The sequence below is a fragment of the Schistocerca americana genome, chromosome 4 (assembly GCF_021461395.2).
Source record: "Schistocerca americana isolate TAMUIC-IGC-003095 chromosome 4, iqSchAmer2.1, whole genome shotgun sequence".
In the NCBI taxonomy this organism is placed as follows: Eukaryota; Metazoa; Arthropoda; class Insecta; order Orthoptera; family Acrididae; genus Schistocerca; species Schistocerca americana.
In genome coordinates, this window is record NC_060122.1 from 551,998,393 (window position 1) to 552,018,875 (window position 20,483).

At 43.8% G+C, this 20,483-nt stretch overlaps 1 protein-coding gene across 1 annotated transcript in view; it reads left to right on the forward strand.

The window, feature by feature from the left end:
- LOC124613609 (locomotion-related protein Hikaru genki-like) overlaps positions 1-20,483 on the forward strand; it is a gene marked incomplete at its 5' end in the record, with an annotated part of 336,916 nt that overhangs the window by 283,486 nt on the left and 32,947 nt on the right. Inside the window, one exon of the mRNA XM_047142324.1 lies at positions 5,304-5,477. Within this exon, the coding sequence (XP_046998280.1) occupies positions 5,304-5,477 (174 nt within the window). The remainder of the gene's footprint in view (positions 1-5,303; positions 5,478-20,483) is intronic.

The window sequence follows — 20,483 nt, forward strand, 5'->3', positions numbered from 1 at the left end:
TACCTAAGAGAAATAAAAGCCTGTTTCCATGGATTTGGAAAGTATCGCTAGTGCGAACCTCAGCACGCCGTTTTCTCGTACGGCGTCCTGCGAATGATAGATGAAGGAGGGCAAATGGGGGTCCATATTCCTACATCTGCGGAAAGCGTTTGACATTGTGAGCCACTTCAGATTGTTAACGGTATGAGCATACGGAATAGGTTTCCAGATAAATTAGCGTTAGAAGATGTCTTAAGTAATAGAACCCAGTACGTTTTCCTTGACAGTGACTGTTCATCATAGATAAAGGTATCGTGGCGTGTGCCTGAGGGTACTAATATACGGCCTCTCTTGTTCTCTATATAGATAAACGATCTGGCAGATAGGATGAGGAGAAATTTCCGTCTGTTAACGCATGATGCTGTGGTATACGCAAGAGCAGCGTCAATGAATGGCTGTAGAATGATATGAGACGACAGACGGAATTTCCGTCTGTTGTGACAAACGGCAGCTTACTCTAAAAGTAGAAAAATGTAAGTTAATGCAGATGAGTAGAAGAAACAACCTAGTAACGTTCGAATATAGTACTGCTTGTAGTCTGCTGCTTGACACGGTCACGTCAATTAAATACCTAGGCGTAACGTTGCAAAGCGGTATGAAGCAGAACGACCACGTAATGACAGTCGTCCGGAAGGATCATGATCGACTTCGGTTTGCTGGAAGAATTCTACGAAAGTCTAGCTCATTTACGAAGCATACCGTCTATAGCACACGAGCGACCCACTCTTAAGTACTACTCAAGTTTAAGAGATCCCCGCCAGGTCGAATTAAAGGAAGACAGTGAAGCATTTAAGAGGCGTGCTGCTAGGTTTGTTACCGGTAGTTTCGATCATGACAGGGGTGCTACGGAGATGGTTCGTGAAATCGAAGGGGGAAACCTGGAGGAAAGACGACGTCCTTTTCGGGAGATTCTAGTAAGAAAGTTGAGAGAACACTGACTTGCAGCTGGCTGCAGAACGTTTCTGCTACCTCCAGCGTACATTTCTCTTAAGGACTACGAAGTCGAGGTAAGAGAAATTAAAGCTCATACGGAGGCATATAATGGTTCTTTTTCCCTTGTTTCCATTGCAAGTGGAATAGGAAGGCAAATGAGTAGTAGTGACAGAGGGTATCCTCCGCCCTACACAATACGGCCACTTGCGCAATGTGTCTGTACACGCAGATTGTTTTACTCTGGAAAGAAAATATTCTGAGATTAAACAGCTTTTTATTAAAAAAATTCACGGTCTTGTATTTATTGATATCTTCTATTACTCCATCTCCTCCTTCCGCCTCTCTCTGTCTCTCTCTTCTTTTTTCTATTCTCTCTCTTTCTTCTCCTCCCCCTTTCCTGTGACCATCTCCTCCTACCCCCGTATCTCTCCAAGTGATCACCACCACCCTAACAGAATGATAATGGTTCTTATTCCCACGGTATTGCTTTCCAGGTCGTAGCTAGCATGAGTACCAAATTTGATTGACATCGTTCCAAGCTTTTAGAATGAGCTTTTTACCCATGGATTTGCCTGCGTCCGCACATTTCAGATAAATTTCAAAAGTATTTGACGTATTTCATGAGTATTAATGCAGATGTTTCATCTGTATTTCTATTGAATTTCGCCCTGCAGTTTCATTCTGACAAAACTCACTGTTTATGACGTCATGTCTTCGACCTTGTATCGTACAGTGATATAATATTGCAGGTAAATGAAGTGTAGAATGTGTCTACTTTCTGCGAAATGTGATCTGAATAGAGTTAGTAGTAAAAAGTAATAAACGGAAATGTCACACTTGGTGAAGCAGTTATTCAGTCAGCTCAACGTTCTCGACGTAATATCTCTTGAACTATATGTCGTACAATCATAGAATTTTGCTGGTACATTCAGTGGTACATGTGAATGCTGTCTGCAGAATGTGTGGCGTCGCACAGAAGGAATAAATTAAAATTTCATACTTCATGCAGTAGTTTTACTGCACGAACAGCGAAAATAATGTAAGCGATAAATGTTTTTCCTTTCATATTTTGTACCGGTGTTGTCAAAGAGGAAATGTTTCTTAAAGGTATGATATTATGTGTATAGTTCATTGCAAGTGACTAAGTGCTATATTTTTCTGATACTGTATGAATAAAGTACGCGTCTTCGCGAGTCATGGGATACCCTTCTTTTTCACCCCGACTCCCTTTACAGATAGGTATATATAAGGTGGCCTATGTGTTAATTCAATGTATAAGCTGTCTCCATTCCAGATTTCGTCCAGATCGCTGCACTCGTTTCAGCTTGAAGAAGTAACAAACACACACACAGACACACACACACACACACACACACACACACACACACACACACAAATTTCCGCATGTATACTGTACAGGATGTTTACGTAAGAGGGTGCAAAAATTAACAGGACATAGACGATGCTTCACGGAAAAAGTTGAGGTAGGTAACTTAAGGTTGGATAAGCCATGTTACACATTACTGTGTACTTGTTTATTTACATTAGTTACAATTAACTACAGATACCATCATTGACACAATGAACGTACCATTTGTATTATATCTTACAAAATGCGCTGAAATTGACGCAAGCTTGACATTGGCGAACAAGGTTCTGACGCACCCTTAGGAATATTCCTGGTGTGTTTGGAATCACATCACAGGCAGCTACAATTCTGGCAACTAATCCCATTTCCTTATCGAATGGGTCGCATACACAAGTGACTTTAGATATCCCAATAGGAAATCATTAAGGTAATTCAGGTCAGGTGACTTTGCAGGCCATGCAATAGAACCTCACCTACGAATACAGCGGTCAGGAAATACAGCATTAATATAGTTGTTCACATCCACACTCAAGTGAGACGGTGCACTTTCCATGTTGTATCCAGATCCTCTCACGAAAGACAAGAGTTCATTCTCCAACAACTCATGTAGAACTCTTTGCACGAACTCAAGTACAAGTGACCATTCAAACGGCCAGGTAGACTTCCTAGCAATCAGGCTCGCCCTCGTTGTTTCCTTGCAGGAAATAAGAAAGGTATATGTAAATAAACAGCACACTAAGTGTAAATTTGTACTGTTGTTTGTTGTAAATATGCTGCAAAACAGTAAGGCTAGACAAAGCGGTAGACAAGTTATACTTCCATATCTCCTTAACCTGGATTCTCCGACCGCAGATTGCCTACCTCATATTGTTCAGTTGCGCATTCTGTATGTCCTGTTACAATTTTGCCTGTCCTGTACTGTCACGTATACAGGGTGGCCCATTGATCGTGACTGGGCCAAATATCTCACGAAATAAGCATCAAACGAAAAAAAACTACAAAGAACGAAACTCGTCTAGCTTGAAGGGGAAACCAGATAGTGGTACGGTTGGCCTGCTAGATGGCGCTGCCATAGGTCAGACGGATATCAACTGCGATTTTTTTAAATAGGAATCCCCACTTTATATTACATATTCGTGTAGTACGCAAAGAAATATGTATGTTTTAGTTGGACCACTTTTTTCGATTTGTAATAGATGGCGCTGTAATAGTCACAAACATATAAGTACGTGGTATTACGTAACATTCCGCCACTGCTGACGGTATTTGCTTCGCGATACATTACCGGTGTTAAAATGGACCGTTTACCAATTGCGGAAAAGGTAGATGTAGTGTTGATGTATGGCTATTGTGATCAAAATGCCCAACGGGCGTGTGGTATGGGTGCTGCTCGGTTTCCTGTACGACATCATCCAAGTACCCGGACCGTTCGCCGGATAATTACGTTATTTAAGGAAACAGGAAGTGTTCAGCCACATGTGAATCGTCAACCACGACCTGCAACAAATGATGATGCCCAAGTAGGTGTTTTAGCTTTTGTCGCGGCTAATCCGCACATCGGTAGCAGACAAACTGCGCGAGGATCTCCAATCTCAAAAACGTCGGTGTTGAGAATGCTACAGCAACATCGATTCCACCCGTACCATATTTCTGTGCACCAGGAACTGCATGCCGACGACTCAGAACGTCGTGTACAGTTCTGCCACTGCGCACAAGAGAAATTACGGGACGAAGACAAATTTTTTGCACGCGTTGTATTTAGCGACGAAGGGTCATTCACCAACAGCGGTAATGTAAACCGGCAAAATATGCACTATTGGGCAATGGAAAATCCACGATGGCTACGACAAGTGGAACATCAGCGACCTTGGGGGGTTAATGTATGGTGCGGCATCATGGGAGGAAAGATAATTGGCCCCCATTTTATCGATGGCAATCTAAATGGTGTAATGTATGCTGATTTCTTACGTAATCTTCTACCGATGTGTGTCACTGCATGACAGAAAGGCGAAGTACTTCCAGCATGATGGATGTCCGGCATATAGATCGCGTGCGGTTGAAGCGGTATTGAATGGCATATTTCATGACAGGTGGATTGGACGTCGAAGCACCATACCATGGCCCGGACGTTCACCGTATCCGACGTCCTCGGATTTCTTTCTGTGTGGATGTTGAAGGATATTTGCTATCGTGATCCACCGACAACGCCTGACAACATGCGTCGGCGCATTGTCAATGCATGTGCGAACATTACGGAAGGTGAACTTCTCGTTGTTGAGAGGAAGATCGTTACAGGTATCGCCAAATGGAGTGAGGTTGACGGACATCATTTTCAGCATTAATTGCATTTATGTGGTATTTACAGGTAATCACGCTGTAACAGCATGCGTTCTCAGAAATGATAAGTTCACAAGGTACATGTATCTCATTGGAACAACCGAAATAAAATGTTCAAACGTACCTACGTTCTGTATTTTAACTTAAAAAACCTACCTTTTACCAACTGTTTGTCAAAAATTGTGAGCGATATGTTTGTGACTATTACAAGGCCATCTATCACAAAGCGAAAAAAGTGGTCCAACTAAAACATTCATATTTCTTTACGTGCCACACGAATATGTAATAAAAATAAGGGTTCCTATTTTTAAAAAAGCAGTTGATATCCGTTTGACGTATGGAAGCGCGATCTAGTGGGCCAACCATAGCGCCATCTGGTTTCCCCCTTCAAGCTAGACGAGTTTCGTTCTTTGTAGTTTTTTCGTTTGACGCCTATTTCGTGAGATACTTGGCCAGGTCATGATCAATTGACCACCCTGTATAATAGTCCTGTGTAATAAAAAGCAGCTCTCGTTTCCAGACGTACCGAGAACGAGTACGGTAGTAGTCCACAGGTCTCCTGCGTTCCTCCAGAACGCTGGCCAGTAAGCACTGAGCGCGACTTGCCTCGTCTTGTCTGCCGCAGCCGTGCTGTGTCCGCCGCCACCGGCGCCGCTGCACGGCCGCATCGTGGCCGGCGAGGAGCGCTACCGCGTGGGCTCGGCCGTGCAGTTCCTCTGCGACGACCGCCACCAGCTGATTGGCGAGGCCAGCCTCGTCTGCACCGAGACCGGCGTCTGGTCGCACCCCACACCCCTCTGTGAGTACCCACGCCCTTCTGTGCTCCACAACCCCCAGCGCGGACTACATTGGACACTCACTCTAATGCTCTTTGCTTGTAATCACTATATAGCCCATAATGAATCAGGATTACACGTTCCTCACTGTAAATTTTATGCAACTGTCTATTAGAAATCTGACTGTTGAGATGTACCTTCTTAGTACCCTATCTTCAGGATACATTTTTAACAAAATTTCAAGTAAACAAATTTGGATCAGTTTGGACCAAACGGACGTTTCTAATCTCGTTGAGTAGTACAGGTGCTGAGACCACAAATGTTTAGTTACTAACATAAAATAGCTTATTTACTGTACCAAACACCAAAGACCATGAATTTCAGTATCAAAACTTCATGAAGTCTCTGGTAATTCAGGCAATGCATTCATTAACCTTTATTATAATATCAGGACAGAAAGAAATTTTTACTCTGCAGCGGAGTATGCGCTGATATGAAACTTCCTGACACATTAAAACTGTGTGCTGGACCGAGACTCGAACTCGGGGCTTTGCCTTTCACGGGCAAGTGCTCTAGCATCTGAGCTACCCAATCACGACACACACCCAGTCCCCACAGCTTTACTTCTGCCAGTACCTCGTCTCCTACCTTCCAATGGGCCGTGAGTCGTGCTTGGGTAGCTCAGATGGTAAAGCACTTGCCCACGAAAGGCAAAGGTCCCGAATTCGAGTCTCGGTCCGGCACACAGTTTTAATCTGCCAGGAAGTTTCAAAATCGGGACACTTGGTTCAAACCTAAAAAAATTTAAATGACAACATCAAAAGTTTTCGTAACTTTACAATTCCTTAAGTAAACCATTATAACAAATTAAAAAAAAATTCAGAACGACGGATCAAAATGTAAAAGAATAAAATGACTTGAAAGATAAGCAACAAAACCTTAAAACTAGGCCAACCAGTTTGACGGTAAGTGGAAGTAGGGCACGTCATATCCAAAATGGGGCCCTCTACATGGTAGCACTAACTCTAGATTAAACCACTTACTCACATCGCTTGTACGGCTACACGCCACCTACATGGCTGCCAGTTGGGCCTCGTATCAATTTAATACTACATACACATTTCACCACATAGCATCGGCTCCTGCAACATACGAGAGTTGGAACTTTAATAGTGGCAACTATTAATTACAGCTCGTTCCAAAGTGCTACAACCTTCAAAGTAGTCACCAGCATTGTGTATAGTTCGTTGCCAGCGATGTGGAAGTCGTAGGATACTCTTAGCAATGCCAGTTGTATTGACAGTTCAACTGGCGCGATCTATTGCCCGACAAATTTGTAGCAGTTCTGAAGCGAATGCCGTGAAGTCTTTCCCTCAGTTTAGAAATCGAGTTGAACTCACAACAGCTTTTTTTTTTTAAGTTTCTGTGGGACAAAACTGCTGAGGTCATCGGTCCCTAGGCATACACACTACTTAATCTACCTTAAACTAACTTAATGAAGGACAACACACACACACCAATGCCCGAGGGAGGACTCGAACCTCCGACGGGCGGAGCCGCACGAACTGTGCTATGCACCCTAGAGCACGCGGCTACCCCACGCGGCACGAGGGCTTAGGTCAGGGGAGCGCAGTAGGTGGTATAGCAATTAGCAGCCCCATCAGTCAAACAAATCAGCAACAGCTTGCATTGTACTTGCTTGAGCATTGTCCTGCAAAATTATGGTCAGGTCCTGCAGAAAGGGTCATCACTTCTGTCTCAGCATAGAGACAGAAGTCATGACACTTCCTGCAGGACTTGATCATCATTTTACAGGACAGGGCTCAAGCAAGTACAATGCAAGCTGTTACTGATTTGTTTGACTGATGGGGCTGCTAATTGCTATCCACCTACTGCACTCCCGTGACTTAAGTCCTCCTGAGTTAAACTCGATTTCTAAACTGAAGGAAACAGTTCACGGCTATCGCTTCAGTACTCCTACAAATTGGTCAGGCAATAGGCCGCGTCGCTCGAACTGTCAACACAACTGGCGCTGCTAAGAGTATCCTATGACTTGCACATCGCTGGCAACGGCTGTACACAGTGCTGATGACTACTTTGAAACACGTATCTATTTTGTACGAGCTGTAAATAAATAGTTGCCACTATTAAAGTTCCCACGCTCATAAAAGCTTTTAAGCATTGATGATAACCCGGAAAACTGAGTGAGCATGTACCCTTTTAAAACTTAAAACCACCAGGGACTGGCGTAATTACCTGATTATTATTTCATTTAATTTCAAACGAAGAATTTAAGTCACCAAAAATATTTATTAATTAACTAGCTTAGCGTCCGCTGCTTCACTTGTGTGGACTGTATGACCTGCAGACATTTTTTTATTTAATCGAATTTTTAAGTTGTTTACAAATTGCGACACTTTTTAAGGTTTCCACACTAATTACAACTATGTAAGTTCAGTATTTTCCCGAAGTACGTCTGAGCAAACAATCATTCTGGTAGCAGCAGTTCAATTTTTCTTTTAATCATGGCCTTTCTTGTGCAGGTATTTCCATAACAGCTTTCAACACATATTTCTATATATCTAACTGAGAAGTGAAATACCAATTTTAATAAGTTTAGCATGAAATTTTTTTTATGTAATGTAATGAAATTTCCATCGCCTATTGCACTCCCCTAGGGAGATAATTTCTAGAAACACTGAAACACATATTCTTCTGATTTATAGGCGACAAGTCAAACACCAGTTTTCATGGCTATAGCCTCAAAAATCCTATAGTAGTTCTTTAGCAACTATTTAGTTTCAAAAAAGACTTTCACCCTCTATTTTGCCTTCCTTAGTTGTTGAATTTCCAAAAATTCTGAAACACGTGCTTTTTATTTTCTGACTGAGAAACCAAATACAAGTTTTCGTAGTTCTAGCTTCAAAATTCCCATAATAGTGACATACTTTTAAAGAGCCTTTCATTCCGTATTCTGATCACCACAGATGTTAGTGCTCAGAGCCAGCCAAGAAAAAAGCCCAAAATAAATCAGTATTGTTGCTTTCTTACCAATCCAAAAGGATAACGGAGGACGTATCTGACAAACTGTAACTTTATAAAAATGAAAAAAAGCAATCTGCGTACAGTCATGGACACGTTACTAGGTCCAACAGAAGCTGATACATTACTGAAACAAAGTCTGACGGTCCAAATGCCTTCCATGACAGTTTTCGTCTTCTCTCGCTAATCAACTCACCAGCAACTATTTTAACTGCAAAACTCTTACCCACAACCGCCAGTTACACTCCTGGAAATTGAAATAAGAACATCGTGAATTCATTGTCCCAGGAAGGGGAAACTTTATTGACACATTCCTGGGGTCAGATACATCACATGATCACACTGACAGAACCACAGGCACATAGACACAGGCAACAGAGCATGCACAATGTCGGCACTAGTACAGTGTATATCCACCTTTCGCAGCAATGCAGGCTGCTATTCTCCCATGGAGACGATCGTAGAGATGCTGGATGTAGTCCTGTGGAACGGCTTGCCATGCCATTTCCACCTGGCGCCTCAGTTGGACCAGCGTTCGTGCTGGACGTGCAGACCGCGTGAGACGACGCTTCATCCAGTCCCAAACACGCTCAATGGGGGACAGATCCGGAGATCTTGCTGGCCAGGGTAGTTGACTTACACCTTCTAGAGCACGTTGGGTGGCACGGGATACATGCGGACGTGCATTGTCCTGTTGGAACAGCAAGTTCCCTTGCCGGTCTAGGAATGGTAGAACGATGGGTTCGATGACGGTTTGGATGTACCGTGCACTATTCAGTGTCCCCTCGACGATCACCAGTGGTGTACGGCCAGTGTAGGAGATCGCTCCCCACACCATGATGCCGGGTGTTGGCCCTGTGTGCCTCGGTCGTATGCAGTCCTGATTGTGGCGCTCACCTGCACGGCGCCAAACACGCATACGACCATCATTGGCACCAAGGCAGAAGCGACTCTCATCGCTGAAGACGACACGTCTCCATTCGTCCCTCCATTCACGCCTGTCGCGACACCACTGGAGGCGGGCTGCACGATGTTGGGGCGTGAGCGGAAGACGGCCTTACGGTGTGCGGGACCGTAGCCCAGCTTCATGGAGACGGTTGAGAATGGTCCTCGCCGATACCCCAGGAGCAACAGTGTCCCTAATTTGCTGGGAAGTGGCGGTACGGTCCCCTATGGCACTGCGTAGGATCCTACGGTCTTGGCGCGCATCCGTGCGTCGCTGCGGTCCGGTCCCAGGTCGCCGGGCACGTGCACCTTCCGCCGACCACTGGCGACAACATCGATGTACTGTGGAGACCTCACGCCCCACGTGTTGAGCAATTCGGCGGTACGTCCACCCGGCCTCCCGCATGCCCACTATACGCCCTCGCTCAAAGTCCGTCAACTGCACATACGGTTCACGTCCACGCTGTCGCGGCATGCTACCAGTGTTAAAGACTGCGATGGAGCTCCGTATGCCACGGCAAACTGGCTGACACTGACGGCGGCGGTGCACAAATGCTGCGCAGCTAGCGCCATTCGACGGCCAACACCGCGGCTCCTGGTGTGTCCGCTGTGCCGTGCGTGTGATCATTGCTTGTACAGCCCTCTCGCAGTGTCCGGAGCAAGTATGGTGGGTCTGACACACCGGTGTCAATGTGTTCTTATTTCCATTTCCAGGAGTGTAAAATAAAGAGTAATGATGCGCATTCGTCTTTGTTCTGGGATGCACAGTACAGTGAACACTTCAGTTCTAAAATCCAGTGACATATGCAACAGTATCTGCAATTAAGTTAACTTCGGTCCTGAAGAATTAAATTAAAGAGAAAGGCATATAGTCATTTACCATTCTTCGGAAAGGAAAATGTGGTTCAATGACAAACGGGATTGTCAAGTTGAAGAGATCTACCGGACACGACAGTCTTTGCGTAGTATAAGTACAGTGTATGCAGTACATCACTTCAGGCATACCTTTCGACACGTAACATAAATTAAGAGTTGAAATAATGTAATGTTTAGCAATTCCTTCGGCTGAGAGCCGCGTGGTTTTCAACAAAATAGGATCTTTGGTATTTGCACAAACATTTACTTCGAAAATATATACTGAACAGCCAAAGAAACTGGTACACCTGTCTAATATAGCGTAGGGCCTCGGCGACCACGCAGAGGTGGCATTGACTAAACTAATGTCTGAAGTAGTGCTGCAAGTAATCGACACCATGAATGCTGCAGGGCTGTTCATAAATTAGCAAGAGTACAAGGGGATGGAGATCTGTTCTGAACAGCACGTTGCGGAACATACAAGATATGCTCAATAATGTTCATGTATGGGGAGTTTAGTGGCCAGCGGAAGTGCTTACACTCAGAGGAGTGTTCCTGGGCCCACTCTGTACCAGTTCTGGAAGTTTGCAGTGTCGATTGTCCTGCTGAAATTGTCCAAGTCCGTCGGAATGCACAATGGACATAAACGAATGCAGGCGATCAGACAGAATGCTTACTTACGGGTCACCTGTCTGAGTCGAATCTAGACGTGTCAGTGGTCCAATATCATTTCAACAGCACGCGCCCCATATTATTACAGAGCCTCCACCAGACTGAACACTCCCCTGCTGACATGCAGTGTCTATGGATTCATCAGGTTATCTCCACACCCATACGCGTCCAGCCGCTCTATACGATTTGCAATGAGACTCGTCCGACCAACAACATGTTTCCAGTGATCAACAGTCCAGTGTCGGTGTTGGTGGGCCCAGGCGAGGCGTAAGCCTTTCTGTCGTGCAGTCGTCAAGAGAACACGATTAGGCCTTTGGCTGCAGAAGCCCATATCAGTGATGATGTTTCTTGGATGGTTCGCACGCTGACACTTGTTGATGGCGCAGCATTGGAATCTGCAGCAATTTGCGGAAGGGTTGTACTTTTGTGACATTCAACGATTCTCTTCAGTCGTCGTTGGTCTTTTCCTTTCAGGATCTTTTTTCCGTCCGCAGCGATGTTGTAAATTTGATATTTTACCGGATAGCTGATATTCACGGCACATTCATGAAATGGTCGTACGGGAAAATCCCGACTTCATCACTATCTTGGTGATGCTGTGTCCCACCGCTCGTATAGCACACTGGTGATACTCACCGAAATCTTGATGACCTGCCATTGTAGCAGCAGTAACCGTACTAGCAACTGCGCCAAACATTTGTTGTCTTACAAAGGCGTTGCCGACGGCAGCTCTGTATTCTGGCTCTTAACGTATCTCTGTATTTGAATACGCGTGCCTGTACCAGTTTCTTTGGTGCCTCATGTAATTAAAAATAATAAATCATAGCAGCCGAGATTTTTTAATGAGTATGTTCCTACAGGTGTAAATCGAATATTCCACACATTTTATCGCTAATATTCTGGTCCTATATTTATCTTATGTAGTTTTATTGTGACTGTCAGTTTAATTTCAATTTTTATATATGTTACTCTCCGTTTCTATCACTGTACACTCTTCTGGCATTTATGTAGTACTGCTGCTAGCTCAAAATGATGTCCGTCAACCTAAATGCATTTGGCAATACGTGTAACGACATTCCTCTCAACAGCGAGTAGTCCGCCTTACGTAATGTTCGCACATGCATTGACAATGCGCTGACGCATGTAGTTGTCGGTGGATCTCGATAGCAAATATCCTTCAACATTCCCCACAGAAAGAAATCCGGGGACGTCAGATCCGGTGAAGGTGCGGGCCATGGCATTGTCCTTCGACGAACAACCCATCTGTCATGAAATATGCTATTCCATATCGCTTCAACCGCACACGAGCTATGTGCCGGACATCCATCATGTTGGAAGTACCTCGCCATTCTGTCATGCCGTGAAACATGTTGTAGTAACACCCGTAGAACATTACGTACGAAATCAGCATACATTCCACCATTTAGATTGCCGTCGATAAAGTGGGGGCCAATTATCCTTCCTCCCATAATGCCGCACATTCGTTAACCCGCCCAGGTCGCTGATGTTCCACTTGTCGTAGCCATGGGAATTTTCAGAAAAAAAAGTGTTCAAATGTGTGTGAAATCTTATGGGACTTAACTGCTAAGGTCATCAGTCCCTAAGCTTACACACTACTTAACCTAAATTATCCTAAGGGCAAACACACACAGACATGCCCGAGGGAAGACTCGAACCTCCGCCGGGACCATGACTGCATCGCCTTAGATCGCTCGGCTAATCCCGCATGGCGTGGATTTTCCGTTGCCCAGTAGTGCATATTATGCCGGTTTACGTGACCGCTGTTGGTGAATGACGCTTCGTCGCTAAATAGAAACCGCGCGGAATTAGCCGAGCGGTCTCCGGCGCTGCAGTCATGGACTGTGTGGCTGGTCCCGGCGAAGGTTCGAGTCCTCCCTCGGGAATGAGTGTGTGTGTTTGTCCTTAGAATAATTTAGGATAAGTAGTGTGCAAGCTTAGGGACTGATGACCTGAGCAGTTAAGCCCCATAGGATTTCACACACATTTGAACACTTTTGCCAAATAGAACGCGTGCAAAAAATCTGTCAGTCCCGTAATATCTATTGTTCCCAGTGACAGAGCTGTACATGACGTTCAAAGTCGTCGCCATGCAATTCCTGGTGCATAGAAATATGGTACGGGTGCAATCGATGTTGATGTAGCATTCTCAACACCGACGTTTTTGAGATTCCCGATTCTCGCGCAGTTTGTCTGCTACTGATGTGCGGATTAGCCGCCACAGTAGCTAAAGCACCTACTTGGGCATCATCATATGTTGCAAGTTGTGGTTGGCGTTTCACATGTGGCTGAACACTTCCTGTTTCCTTAAATAACGTAACTACCCGGCGAACGGTCCGAACACTTGGAGGATGTCGTCCAGGATACCGAGCAGCATACATGGCACACGCCCGTTGGGCATTTTTATCACAATAGCCATACATCAACACGATATCGAACTTTTCCGCAATTGGTAAACGGTCCATTTTAAGACGGGTAATATATCACGAAGCAAATACCGTCCGCACTGGTGGAATGTTACGTGATACCACGTATTTATACGTTTGTGACTATTACAGCGCCATCACAAAGCGAAAAGTGGTCCAACTAAAACATTCATATTTCTTTACGTACTACACGAATATGCAATAAAAATGGATGTTCCTATTAAAAAAAACGCATTTGATATCCGTTTGACCTATTGCAGCGCCATCCAGCGGACCAACCATAGTGCCATCTGGTTTACCCCTTCGAGCTAGACGAGTTTTGTTCTTTGTAGTTTTTTCGTTTGATGCTTATTTCGTGAGGTATTTGGCCCAGTCACTATCAATGGACCACCCTGTATATATACACTAACTCTTTAATGAGGTTAGTAATATTACAATTACGTTGTCAAATGCGACATATCCTCCTGTTTCGTACCTCACAATAAGAAAAATCTTTTTCAAAGTTTTTCTCTATCACTATATCCTCTCTGATGACGATGACGAGTTGTAGCTGGATGATAGCCTTATAAGCCTAAACCTGGTTAACTAATAACTTAACACAGCAGAACATCGACTTTTTCCGCTTTTCATTTATAAATGTGAAGTTTTTCTACGAAACAGTGGAGTAAGAATAAATTGATATAAGAAAATAACAAAAAAATTAAATGATCGTTTGGCATTTCCCGTCGGGGGGCCCAATGCGAGGAAGTTCGGCCGCCGAGTCTTACTTTAGTTGCGCCACATTGGGCGACTTGCGCGCCGATGGTGATGATGAAATGATGATGAGGACAACACAACACCCAGACCACGAGCGGAGAAAATCTCCAACCCGGACGGGAAACGAACCTGGCGGTAGGCAAGCCTGCACGGTAGGCAAGCACGTAACCACTCAGCTAAGCAGGCGAACACAATACAATTTTTTTTTCATTTGTTGGTCAGATAAAAGCGATACACTTAAGAGCTGCCAGGCTTTTTTAGTACGGCTGATTGATGGTGTGCTTCCGAGTGCTCTGTCAAATTGTTCTATTTTATGCACAATATTTAGACGACCGACCCATCCATCTTCTTCAGGTGTTGATAGTTTTATTAATTCGTGTTGTCTGTGCCTGGTCTCTGACCAGAATGTGAGCTATTGTTCGTCTCACCCCGCTGTTTGGAGTCGAGTTCGATTCCGAACCCCCAGTAAGCCTTTTGATGCTCTTTTGTTCTTCTGATATCACGCTGATATTCCGTGTAACGCAAATTCTCCCAGCACTTTGATGTTCTTTTATTTTTCTGGTGTCACATTGATGAGTGTCAGATCCCAAGCGTGATTTAAACTAAGTCACTGTCCCAATGTAATAGGTTTTCTAACATCTCTTTTTTCAGTTGACTCCTTCATTACCTATCCCACAGACTTGGCGTTTGTACGACGATACTGGTCTCATCATATTTAATCTCACGATAGTATTCGAGACTGCGCTCGGTCACAGCACAAAATCCGGAAGCACTTTATTGATGGCTGAAATAGTCTAAATAAAACCATTGGGTCTTTAGATGCCCCGAAAAAGGTTGCTTCTAAGCAGATCGAAAATCCACTTATAGCTGTTTTACTGTCTAGTAATGATGCAGTTTAGTTTCCAAAATGATTCAGTCAAATTAACACCATTTGTAGGCGCCTCCACACCGATCAGTGTAGCTTGTGCCTCCGTTAATATGTATAATATCAAAAGCAGACGCTTTGGGGCTTGAGTAATGTATCACGACTGTATGAATCGTTGTCCAACTTCAACAGTTTTTATCGACACTGACGACGATCTCAGAAGACTTGTTTGCAATGTCTACTTGATGTTTCAGACTCTTAGCCATAATTTTCAATGTTCTTACCGTAAATAGTCCCGTTTTTGTTTGATTGAGGTACTTATTCGTTTTTCAAGTAGTTAAGAATTATGTACATGACGCATTACTAAGGCTCTGAGAGCTGATATCTATAACTCTACACCTACCATTTCCGTTAAATGCTTGATCGAAAAACAAAATTAGTTTCTCTGAGATTCGGTAGAAGTGTGTTCCCTTCTGAACAATAGCTGTCCAACCCTGTCGAGCAAGGTAATAATAATATTCTGTTTCATTTGGTGGAGTACATCACTGCGTCGGCCAATTACCGCGGCTTTTATAGTAATGTACATCACACGCTTGAAATGCCCTGAAAAAGAATCAATGGACGCAACAGATCAAATGTAACCAGTCGTGCTAACACAGTAGCTGTGTAATTTGCTGCATCTTCAACAGGCTAAATGTTCAGTAAATCTTCAACAGTGGTACACATAAATTAACTTCTCCAGTTTAGCTCAAAACGTGACTCTAGAGCATGTTTATCAAATATTTCAGACTAGAGGTGCACAGAAAACCTGGTTCTCGTTCTTCCAGATGTGCCCATTCCGACGTCTATGTAACCGTCATATCTGTTAATACCAACTATAAGAGTTACAGTGGTTCAAATGGCTCTGAGCACTATGCGACTTAACTTCTGGGGTCATCAGTCGCCTAGAACGTAGAACTAATTATACCTAACTAACCTAAGGACATCACACACATCCGTGCCCGAGGCAGGATTTGAACCTGCGGCTGTAGCGGTCGCTCGGCTTCAGACTGCAGCGCCTAGAACCGCACGGCCACACCGGCCGGCATATGAGAGTTACCTTCATTAGCTTACGGTAAACGAATCATGGCTAAAATTTCGTATACGGTGTGAGGTTAGGTATTCCTAGCACCAGCAACTTTTACGTTTGGGAAATATGTAGGCTGTACCCCTGCAGTGCACTCCAAATCCTTACCTGAGGTGTATCTACTGTATAGTGTATGCCGCTGCACGCTCACTGATTGGAAGTGCGTTATTTAACCTTCCTATCACAGCCTTCCCAAAATCCGGTGCTTTTACGGCCCATCTTACCCCACCAACATAGCTACGACAGAGACTTCCAGTTTCTGGAAGGCACTGATAAAATACAGGCTCGTAATGTGGTACTTTTTACTCCTAATAACAGAACGAAGCGTGCTTGAAACTAATGTCTTAATTTCCATACGAAGACTAACTGTGTCACAAGTGATAATATGTCATATGTAAACACAGCACAGAACAAAATTATTCATTCATCTACATAGAGTCTCTTGTGCAGTGTGATCTGTTGGAGCCTCACAGTCGTTCTAAAGCGAAACAGAAGCTTCAAGTCAAGTAATGTGAGATGGGAGTGGGGGCAAACCTTTGAAGCTATGTTACCTACATGGCGGTAGTAGTGGAACAACACAGACACCACCCGCTCTGAATTGTTGCTAATTTTATTCAAAACGACGGATCTAAGATGGCTGCGGTAGATATGGCAATGTCGCAATGACATCATGGTGGGAAGTTCAAACTCTGGCGTGAAAATAGGTCAATTAGGCTACCTCCACTAACCTAACCTCCTCTCCTCCCCTACAAAATGGTGGGAAGTTCAAATTTTGTCAGAAAAAAGTTACTTGGGCTACCTCACTAACCTAAGAAAATGGTGGGAAGTAAGGTCACTTGGGCTACCTCCACTAACCTTAGTCATCCGACCTCCACCTCTTACTAGGAATTGGCGGGAAAAGGACAGCCTGTGCTGGGCTGGTGGATAGGATGGACATAAGTATGCAGTATTTACTTCAACAATATGAGTTGTCATAGACAGTCGCTCCATACAGTGCGTTCACCATGAGGTCGAGAATCCAACTGACCTAGTTCACACTAACGCCATCAGAGAGCGCTATCATCCCTTCTGTGATGTAATCCAAGATGGTGGTCTGTGGTAAAAATGGTGGGAACCAATGGGAACCCTTAACCCACTCTTATGTTAGACTTCGGCCAGTAGGATGGCGGTATCTGATAACATCATTGGAGAGGATATAGGGAAGGCTCAGCATCTCTCATACCTCAGTCTTGCTCAGTCAGCTAGAAGCAGCAGCAACAGCAGCAGCAGCATAAGAAGAAGAAGAACCATGAAGCATCAACAGCAGTCACAATCCAGCACAGCCCTGCACGACAGGAAGAAGCAAAAAAGTAAGTATTACAAATCAAATCTTTGTCTCTCATTAGCATTATCATCATTATTAGTTGTTTTTGCATCTTGGGCCATATGTAACGCTTTCTCCTCTTTGTTCAGCAGTAGGCCTCGACAGGTCCAAGCCTGCAGGGTCGAGCTCCCACATGTCGACCTGTGCCAGATCTGGACCTGCAGCAACCTCAGCTACCATCTTGTCGAGATCTACACTGACCTCTGGACCCGTGGCAGCAACAACCTCCAGCATGTCAAACCTGTAGCGACCACATGGGATTCTTTACCACACATTGCCCACTTGCTGGAGCAGGACAATGAGCTGTTATTTTCCATTCCACTCATCGAGTTGTGTGATGAGGACATGCAGTCTGCTCCCTACAAATCGAACGCTGCTGGTGGTCCTGGACAACAACAAAATGAAGGACATTCATTACTGGTCACCAACATATGACCCATAGCAGCAAAACATCCCTGTGCTAGTGCTGGCACAGAGGCAGTTGCAGTGGATATGAAGGCATCAAGTGTACCCATGCTTTTCAGTTCTGCATGGAATATTACTCCCAGTGGAACGAAATGTGTTAACATTCGTATAGAAGCACAGCATGATGGGGATTACATGTGAGAATAGAAATTGAAAAAACATCGAAGGGTGCTAAAGTGCAAATTTCTGAGTTCGACTGGAGCAAAATATGTCGTACAGAGCGCTACCTCAATCAGCAGGTGACTACAGAGTCTTATTCAACTCATAACCCGCCCCCCCCCCCCCTCCATCCCACACACCCCCATACATTAGCCTTACTCGTGTGTGACTATCTATTACAACAGTGTACGATGATTGTGAACTATGTGTGAAATCGGGTGACAAGTGTGTTTATCTATGTTATGCCTCAGTTATGAACTTATACGATCTGGATACTCCGCTATGCCTTGCATGAGAGAGATTGAATCATTGGTTGCCGAGGATAGACTCTGCATACAACGATGTTGTAAACTTCCTACGTGTTCACATGAACGCTGGACTATAAGAGAAACAGATTAAATGTGCATATGAAAAACACGAGTACTGTGAGGTATCCATTAGCTTGAGGGAGATACACGCAGAATTTATTGAATATCAAAAAGCTTTGTGTGGGAAATACTGTGCAGGTGCGGCGAAGAAGAGGAAGATAAAGAAAGATTCTGATGATGTTTTAAAATACTACATTCTGTATATGATATTTAAATAAATAAGAGACAAGACTAATGTCCTTATGACACTGCCAATACATGTAGATGGAGTCTGATTTGAAAATGTTTTTGTATTCTCAAAAACACTGCTACACCCCTTGTACCAGCTATTACGGTGTAAAGAATGTTACATATACAACATTCAGTGAAAGCAAAATTAGAATTATATATTAATACCTGCGGATGCTGACAGACATTGATATATATCAATGGGGACTGGTGAAAATGTGTGCCCCGACCAGGGATTCGAGTCCCGGTTGGGGCACACATTTTCAACATGTCCCCAGTGATGTATAACGACGCCTATTTGCAGCTAGGGTGTAGATTTAATTATCATTTCATTCTAGAGAAGCTGCAGGTCATCAGTGATATTTGTTCTTTCAGGAACAGATAATACCTTCATATATAGTTCAAATGTGTACTGTCCAGCAAATAACATGTATGCAAGGTTTCGTGCTTCTTACTATGAAAGTGCTGAAGAAGAAGGAGGATGGTGTCTACTCAGTCCATGGAAGTTCAAGGAGCTGTCACCGATCATCGTAATAGACTGCTCGAAACAGAATAAAATAATTAAGTCAGGACGTATAGATATGTGAACTGAATTTGAATCTTCGACAAATTTCCCAGAACACACTGTTGCATATGGTCTAGTTCTACATGACCTGTGATCGACTACTGCCCGCTCACCAGTGCTGTGCAACGAGATGTATTAACAAACAGGTGGTGCACCGTACCTAGAGCATTTCACATTGGCATCTCAAGGTGTGAACATCATTACAGACACTCAGAGTTTCTATGATGGTGAGCGTAGGCAGTTCATTTTTAAAGATTTTGAATTTGTAGCAGACAGAGAAGATGCAGGAATAACAGAGACATTATCAGAAAACATTGTATCACCAATGTCTTTCAAGTATGCGAAGTGTGCTAAGACATGGAAGAGTGCAAAGTGGTTAACACATTTCTACCATGGAACTGTCTGCCTCCGTTGCACAGCGATAGCGGTAACACATGCCACGCAAGTGTGTGCGGGTTCGATTCCCGGAATGGGACTTGGTGTTGGGTGTCATTGATAATCATTATCATTAACACCCATGTCGCCAAAGTGGCGATAACTAAAAAGAATTGCATTATTGTGGCCTAACCCCGAAGGGGATATACCAGCCAAGAAATGCCATACGATCATTTCATTTCATTACCATGGAATTCACTGGGATGATACTGGCATACCCTATAAAGATATGGTGACGTCACTTCAATTATTCAACGACACGGATACCGTCATCTACTTGAAGGGGAAGGAGAAGATGTCATGGATACATCGAATTTTTAAGTTTGCTGCTACACAAGACCTGGAATTATGTGGGTGTCTTTCTTGACCTCAACTCAAGAAGAAGAAGAAGATGTGTGAAAATAATGTTGCTGTGTTGCTTATGAAAATGTAAAATTACTTTTAAGTTGGATGGGAAATAAATGAATTTGTACCTCACAACTTCTGTGTTCTTTTTTTTTCAACCCTGATCCCACTATCACAGTGTACAGCCTTAACCACATGCTATTCATGTGGTTTTCTTCAAGATCAGGAGATATAATTTTACACATGTCTGCCATATATCCTCAGAAGTGGACAAATTCACATGCCTCCTACTCCCATAACCCAATTCGTGCTGCATGATAGGTGTAATTCCATGCAACCATTCTATATATTTTGTTATCTTCCATCTTAAACTTCACCTCCTTAATATCACTCATC